Source organism: Eucalyptus grandis, chromosome 5 (assembly GCF_016545825.1).
Source record: "Eucalyptus grandis isolate ANBG69807.140 chromosome 5, ASM1654582v1, whole genome shotgun sequence".
NCBI classification, from domain to species: domain Eukaryota; kingdom Viridiplantae; phylum Streptophyta; class Magnoliopsida; order Myrtales; family Myrtaceae; genus Eucalyptus; species Eucalyptus grandis.
Genome location: NC_052616.1, coordinates 50,218,639 through 50,226,853, shown reverse-complemented (window position 1 = coordinate 50,226,853; position 8,215 = coordinate 50,218,639). Strand labels below are relative to the sequence as shown.

The following is an 8,215-nucleotide window of genomic DNA, read 5'->3' as shown; positions in this document are numbered from 1 at the left end:
ATCCTACTGGAAAAGGTTAGGTCCATGATGGCGCATGCTAACTTACTCATCACTTTTTTTGGAGTGATGCGTTGCTAACTGTTGCCTTCATACTTAACTGGGTGCCTTCCAAATTAGTTATTTCCACTCCATATAAGTTATGGATAAGTAGAAACCGGACTTAAGTTTACTTAAGCCATGGGGTTATGCTACCTATACTCATATGTCATCTCACAAGTTTGGGAAATTGAGTCCCAGATAAAAGTAGAGTATTTTAATGAGATACTCCGAACACTCGAAAGGGTATGTGTTCATAGGTGAGCAGGAAAGTGGGAGAATAACTGAATTTTGAATCACGGGATGTCACATTCTTAGTGGATGAATTTCCTTAGAGGGGCGAAATAGGGGAAAATTACTTCCTATTTGAAACCTTGGATCAAGATAATGATATTAGTGGAGTTCATCCAAGTGGGAGTAATATGAGATGTGATGAATTGAATTCAATTCATTCTCAATTGCAACCACCTGAATGTGACGACATCATCATTACCTAATCCAAGTGGGAGCATGATGGAGAATGATGTGCTAAGTGTACAATCTTCCATACGGTGAACAAGTCGCCAAAGTATTCCCCGTCGACGTTTTGACATTGAAGGGGAAACTTTTATGGTTGCTCCACTAGATGAGGATGAGCCAAGAAATATTAATGAGGCTCTAAATTGCCCTAATAAGGAAATATGGATTTATGCAATGAAAGAGGAAATTGAGTCAATGAAATCAAACCAAGTCTGGGAACTGGTTGATCTTCCAAAAGGACACAAAGCCATTGGGAACAAGTGGGTTCTCAAAATAAAACGAAAGGCTGATGGCTCGATAGAAAGGCATAAGGTTCACCTTGTGGCGAAGGGATATAATCAACAGGAAGATACATTTTCTCCTGTATTGAGATTTACCTCGATTCGCATAATTCTGGCAATAGTGGCTAGTCTGGATTTTGAGTTACATCAAATGGATGTAAAGACTGCTTTCCTCAATAGAGAATTAGAGGAATAAATAAATATGGAACAACCTGTCAGTTTCATAGTGAAAGGCCAAGAAGAAAAGTATGTCGACTTTGGGGGTCGATATATGGCCTTAAAATATCGTCAAGACAATGATATATACGTTTTCATAATGCCATAATAGCATATGATCTTACAATGATAGATGAGGATCATTGTATATATATCAAAAGATCCAAGGATCAATTTGTGATCATATCATTATATGTTGATGATATACTAATTGCCGGAAGCAATATGGAGTTGGTTATCTTTGTCAAGAGACAGTTGTCTTCCAACTTTGAGATGAATGATATGGGATTGTAAACCCATAAACACTCCTATTGCAAAAGGTGAAGGATTGAGCCATAGATCGTGTCCAAGGACTCCACAAGAGAAGGAACAAACAAAATATGTTCCTTATACTAGTGTTGTTGGGAGCTTGATGTATGCTATGATGTGTACAACACCCGACATATGCTTTGCAGTTGGAATGATGAATAGTTACCAATCCAATCCAGATCAAGCACATTGGAAAGCCGTTAAAAGAATACTAAGGTATCTAAAGAGGACTGCGATTATACGCTGAGTTATTATGGAAAGGATCTGCGACTCTAAAGGCTATTTTGATATTGATTGGGGAGGAGATTTAAATAAAAGGAAATCTACCTCTGGGTTTGTTCTCTTACCGAATAATGGCACCATATGTTGGAGCAAAAAGTAAGAAACAAAAGTGTATAGCCTTGTCCACGATGGAAACCGAGTTCGTGGCATTATCGCATCGGTATAAGAAGATGTTTGGCTTAAGAGATTATTGGATCATTTAGGTGTTATTGGAAGTGCTGCAGATTTGTTATTAGTTAACTATGATAATCAAGCAAAAAGTGTACACTAAAGATCCAAATATCATGGCAAGACCAAACATATAGATACCAAGTATAATTTTGTCAAGGATATGGTTGCACGAAAGGATGTGAACTTAGAGTACATACTACGCATAGAATGGTTGCAGATCCTATAACAAAGCCAATACCTAGAGATGTGCTTTGTGGCCATGTGAAATCTATAGGACTGCGTAGAGACTGATGTACTAAATATTGTAATTTCCCTAAGTGTTCACAATTTGATGAATTTGTGTTTTCATCATTAATGCCTATGAATCTTTGTTTGATCTTTATGCATCTTAATGCTTAGTGCATTACTTTAAGTTAGGAAAGTATGTCGGACAGATATGAGATTAGCCCACTCACACGGGTAATCGCCTCTATTTACTTGTGTGATAAATAGAGATGAGACTGTTTTTAAGCTTATTATCTAGGTGATAAACGAGCTCAAGCTTAAAACACGTATGTCGCCTTAACGAGTGTTAAGATGAGGACATAATCCTTACTATGTCCGAGAGTAAAATACCCCACATATTTTACTTTATCTGTCTATGATGCCGAGATGTGAGTTCGATGAATTTAGTGGAGTAGATACGTGAACTCAAGTTAGACATTGGGTATGTCTGAACTATCATCTGTACGGTATTGAAAGGTGTAGACATACGCTTCATGGGAAAGGAGTTGATACCGTAATACGTATTTCATACTACGTATGCATGAGACGACCAATAAGAGTGGCAAAAGTTTGATCTCAACTTTTTATGTCGTGTGAGACTCTTGAGGAAAAGAGTTCCTCAATTTTTGTCCCCTCACGACTCTTACTTATTCTCAAGATTTCTATTTAGTGTTTGCTATCTTAGGATGTTGCCAATGGTCATGAGTTTGATTCGATCTAATGGGGCATTTCTAGAAAAGCAAGTTGAACTGAAATTGAGAGTTTGAAGGAAAGAGGAAGATCGATTTTGGAGAATCACATTGTAGTTTTGTATTCACCGGTTAACCAATTATGAATGTCTTTGTGATAATCATAATTGTGAATACAATAAATATATCATTGTTTAAAAGAGATCAAGAGAGATAAAATGTGATCGATCGATCTAGGTACCGCATACTAAATCTACTCGAAGTGATGCCCATTATGAGCTGCTATGTATTCCTAACGGATGTATGGCAACGAGCTCTCAAAGTATCTTTGGTCGCACGGATTATTCACCGGTATGAATGTTGAAGAGAGGTAAAGAGGATTATGTTCGACCCACCATGTTAAGAGAAAGTCTATGATGGATTTTTCTCAAATGAGGCTGAGTAGGGCCTGTCCGCCCATGCTGGTTTTGGACCACCATGTGCGAGTGGGAGATGATAGATTTATGAGATGGGCTTAAGGCCCATCCGCCAAATTGGGCCCAAAAGGCCCGGCCCACGGAATAGGGCCCGTGGAAAGGGGGAGGTATAAAAGGGAGAAGAGAGAGAGAGAAAACAACGTTTGACAAAACAAAACGTACGTCTTCTCCCGCTCCCTCTCTCTGTCGTTTTTCCTCCAAAAAGGAAAACAAGTAAGTTCAAGGCACCGTTTTTCCTTCATCGGATCGAACGGGGACTAAATTCTCTTCCTCCTTGACGGCATTGGTGTTTAATGTGGCTAACAAGGTACGCTCGAACTCCGTGGTGTGCTTTACGATCGGTGATGCGTGATTTCTTGGGCTTCGCTTCCGCATTGATTTAGGGGTTCGATTTAGTGTCGAATCCGTATTATGGGGATCAGTCATTCCCAACAAAATCAAATAAAACCTTATGTCTTGATTTCTCTTTCCTACATTTACTCTTTATTTCATTGTGTTTGTATGCCTAATCTTAACAAATTGGAGTAGCTAAATGGAATCCTCGATTAGACGTAATCCTGGCTTGACTGTTTGTTGTTGCTAATGTCAGTGTGTGTGCGCACATGCGCGTCCCGCAAGGAGGATTAGAGAATGATTGTGGAGATTCACATTGGGGATTGCACCATCTTTTAGTCATTCTTCCCCTTACTATTTAGACAATGAATTAGATTGGCCGGCACTCGATGGATGGTTGGGACTTCAAGAGTGGACTTTCACGTGGGCAATGGGACCCTTGGCTGTACGACTGAGGCCCCAGCTTACCAGTTCATTTTGTATCTTCTTTTTTTCATCTTTGAAGAGTCAAAGAAAATATACTTTTTGCTGAATGTTCAATCGGGGAGAATTGGGTGCTTAAATTTTGGGTTAACATAACCGGCGGTCCTTGTGCTTCCTTTAGAAAATCACATCAGTCTACCTGCTTTCTTTTTGTTTGAGAAATTCCATCGCCTCTTTGAAATGTCCCGGCGTCAGTCCTCATTCTCTTCTTGGTTGATTTTTGCTGGCATGGACCATCCAGTTGCTCACATGAACATCGGAGTATGATGTTGTGTTATGCTTTGGTCAAAATTGTCGTACAGATGTCACGTCAGGTTGTACGTAGATAAACCAAAATTGAGAGGGGAGGGGGAGTTTTTGGATCCATATCAGCTACCGGTCGTCGTCTAAGATCACAACCGCATGGTTACTAAGGTCGTGGCCGCCATGGTCACTCCAGCTTCAAGCTCTCTGCTATGGACGCTCGAACTTCGAGCTCACGCCCCCATGATTCCTCGTGCATGAGCTGTAAGCCTGCAGCCATGGACGCTCAAGCTCCAAGCTCACCCGTATGCCTCCTGTCACTTCATCTTCAAGTTCGACTTTGCAGCCGTCATTGTCGCTTAAGCTCTAAATTCATAGCCATGAAACGCTTGAGCTTCGAGCTCTTGTCCCCCCATGGTCGCTCGTTGCCGCTCCTTATCGAGCACTGCAGCGAAGGGGCGGCCCCTGCCAAGCACAGTGGCGAGGGGCCATCCCTTTTGACACAATGCTCGGAAAGAGACAGCGACCCTTGCTGGCTCTCTCTCTCTCTTTCTCCCTCCCACCTTCCCTCCCCTGACACTATGCTCAGCGCTCATGCCAGCATTTCTACACGCATTTCAATCTTGAGAACCAATATGAACGACAGAAATTCAAGGACCATCACTTGGCCAAAATATGATCAGGACCTAATCCAATATTCGGTTGAAAATTCAAGGGCTAACGGTATTTAGTGCCGTTTCTTCTTTGCATTGTTGTCACAACGTGCCTCATCAGCAAGACTGGAGAAGGTTTTCAATGGCAAATAATGAAGAGACTTGATCCTATCAATCAAGTACGCCACCCTGCACTAGATTACACAAACCAAATAAGTTATAGGATTCGATTGAAGGAAAAAAGAAAGTTCAAGAGTTCAAGATGATGCGGCCGACTCCTAGTTAAGTGGATGTCTTCGGTGAAACTTTGAATTCGCAACTTTTTTTCTGAAAAATCCCATCCTATCTGTCATAAGATGTGACATCCGATTTGTCTTCACAAGCATAAGCAGCGGCGAAAAACTGTGATCATAAAGACGGGACTGCTGGAGCTCTGAGAATGCTTATACACATTCAACGTCAAGTTACACACTATCATGCTGACGATCATGAAGCTGCAGACAATCTGCATGCCGTACCTGAGACATTATTACTGCTACATTATTATGAGGCTTGCCATATATCTGGTGCAAAACCTCTAGCCACAGAAGGCGAGAGACCAAAAGAGGACCTCACAGCAATGTCAATGCAAATCCTGAACAATGTCGCGAGAAGTCTTGCTTCATTACGTGAGAAAGTGAAAAATACAGGCGAAACCGACAAACTTAAGAAGTTTAAAAACAGTTACTGTGTAGGCAGTCGTCAGTCTACCCACAAAAACCAAATCTATAGGTTCGGGACCTTACTACACCTACACGTGCGGATTGACATACAACTGACACTAGAACTGACAGGAATCAGGCAGGCTAGGAGAGGAACATATAAACATAAAAGCTAGCTCAGCTTCATCTTCATTCCTTGTCTCCGTTTCATCCAACTCTCTGAGTTGCGCCCGTCTCTCCGCAGCCTTCTTCCTAACAAAAAAGCCCCATCTCATTACCGCCTTAATCTTTAGCCACCCAACATCAGCTTCGCCAAATGAGCGGCTCCTGTTCTGTTTGAAGCCGAAATTCTGAGATAGGTTGGGCATGCATGCTGATGAGAATTGGTACCCATCCTCAGTAGCATTGAATGAGGATTGGTTATGGCCTCCCATGTTGAAGGTACGGGGGAGATGCTGCATATCCTCGTTCTCAAGCATCTCGTGGCTTCTCATGCGAATTTCCTCCTCCAGGAAAAGCTCCTCAGCTCCCCTGCAAGGAGGAAGACTCGATGGGCCCGCAGCATGAAAGCCAGATGCTGATGCCTGTGATGGACCAAAGCTCAGAAGCTGGGTTTGGTGTGAGGAACTGATTAATGGATTCTGAAGAGGGAATGAAGAGCCGTCAACCTGAAGAGGAATATTGGCATTGACGCACAGTGGCTGCATCTGATATCTTGTAGAAATACTGTCATTGTACCCTGTCAAGATTGGAGAGAGAATGAGCAAGCATAAATCAGTGAGTAATGGAAGATCAGTGGCTTGCCTTCTGAAGTACCCTCAAAAGGATGTAAGAATGACTATCGTGAAAGAGCCTACTAGTTTTTCTTGCCAATGATCTTTGCAATATGTTGGAAATTGTGATCCATTTTCTCTAAAACTTTCTAGAAACTTTAAGATTGATAATAGTTAGAAAAGTTAAGAAAAATCCTTAAAAAGAAAAAACTAGCTTAGGCGGCAAAGAAAATGTAGAATCACAAATATAGAAGTCTCTAGAGGAAGAAAGAAGAAAAGGACAGCATTCAAAAGAAGTCCATAATCTTCTAAGGCGGTTGTCGGTGGAAATGCCTATAAAAAGACCGTAACTCATCGGTGTAATAGAGTGACAGGAGCATGAGAATATACTCCATATTATGAAGCTCCTCCACCAACACTTTATTCAACTATTGTAAAATTATTTTCATAAACTAGTGAAACTATCATTGTCCCATAAAAATTTGTGTTTATCCCTTGAACTATCATATCTCGTCCCTTATCCATCATCTACAAATTATATCATACACTTGCACACGTCACTAACCAAAAACTATAACTAATACCAAAACCATGCTTCTACGCACACATCCAAATTTTTTAACACAATCTTTCAGTGCTATATAGATTTAACCAGCAAACTTTTATTTGTCTAATATGATCTTCCGATCACCATAGTATCTTACCAACTAATTGTTTAGTAGCTTTTTAATTGCTTGGACAGAACACATAGATACATATATTCATACACACACGCATACATATGTGGCCAAATGGATAAAGTGAAATGAATGAGGCTCATTTGCAACAATCACGGCTTACAGAATATACTTTTTCCTCTATAACTAGCATTGAATATTGAGTATTCTCTGCAATGCATGTCTTTTTAGGCCATTTTCATGCTTTAACTCTTAGATCTTTCTTGTCCAAATTGAAATTGTACCTCTTAAATTGAACCCTGGTAAAATGAAGTTCTTCATTGTTGTCCTTTTGCTTTTGTACTGATAATCTATTAGATCACAGCTTTTGGTAGTAACCTGCAGTAACCTACTTCTCTTGTTTGTTCTTCATCAGCAGATACTATTTCTGAGCATTTTTGGTCACTTCTAAAGACAAGCCTGACTAACAAAGGAGAATCCTCTACATGTTACTTACAGGTCAGAGCCAACGACCGGGCAAAATTAGTAACATCTCCTTAGATGCAAGCTCATTCAAAGGGTATATTGACAAGGAAACGTCTTCATATTATGTGGAACCTAAATCATTAGGATCTGGAACATATAAAAGCTCAACAACGAAGTGGATTCCACGGGCCACGTCTTTGCATGTGCTTAAAGGGAGAGATAGTTTTGTGTCTTAAAGCATGTACCTTCTGCAGTGGAGACTGCATTTGCCGGAGGAGCTTCCAGACCAACTGGAGAGGCAAAGATTCGTGGAGTGAGATTATCAGTTTGTCCTCCAAGAACTTGAGATGGAAAAGAGCTTGAGCTTTTCTTCGGCATTGAAACAGAAAAGGTCTCACCATTGAACTCCCTAATATCATTCCAGTTGGCCCTTTGCACAATTGTGTCTCCAAGTTCCTGGAAGAAAAGCACTTGGTACATTGTTCAAGCTGGACTAGCGGAAGTAATTATATCCACTATTGAAGGTCACGCTCTGACTTTAAGTAGTGATATCTTTTTTCAGCAAGTAATGGATGAAGTTGTACTCAAAGTAAGTACATTAGTACAGCACAGAGAAAGACGAATAGAAAAACTCCATTGAAGAA

The 8,215-nt window shown here is 40.7% G+C and overlaps 1 protein-coding gene across 1 annotated transcript; it reads right to left on the bottom strand.

The window, feature by feature from the left end:
- Positions 1-5,746: 5,746 nt before the first annotated feature.
- Positions 5,747-8,051, bottom strand: LOC120293992 (calmodulin-binding protein 60 B-like). Its single transcript, XM_039313833.1, has 2 exons — positions 7,817-8,051; positions 5,747-6,395 (listed from the first exon to the last, which is right to left on the bottom strand). The coding sequence occupies exons 1-2, from the start codon at positions 8,049-8,051 to the stop codon at positions 5,776-5,778; spliced, it is 855 nt and encodes a 284-aa protein (XP_039169767.1). The 3' UTR covers positions 5,747-5,775.
- Positions 8,052-8,215: the final 164 nt, after the last annotated feature.

Coding starts and splice junctions, on each gene's coding strand:
- LOC120293992 (XM_039313833.1), bottom strand. CDS start 8,051: ATGTACCAAGTGCTTTTCTTCCAGGAACTTGGAGACACAATTGTGCAA. Junction 6,396..7,816: donor TGCAGTCTCCACTGCAGAAG/GTACATGCTTTA, acceptor CAATCTTGACAG/GGTACAATGACAGTATTTCT.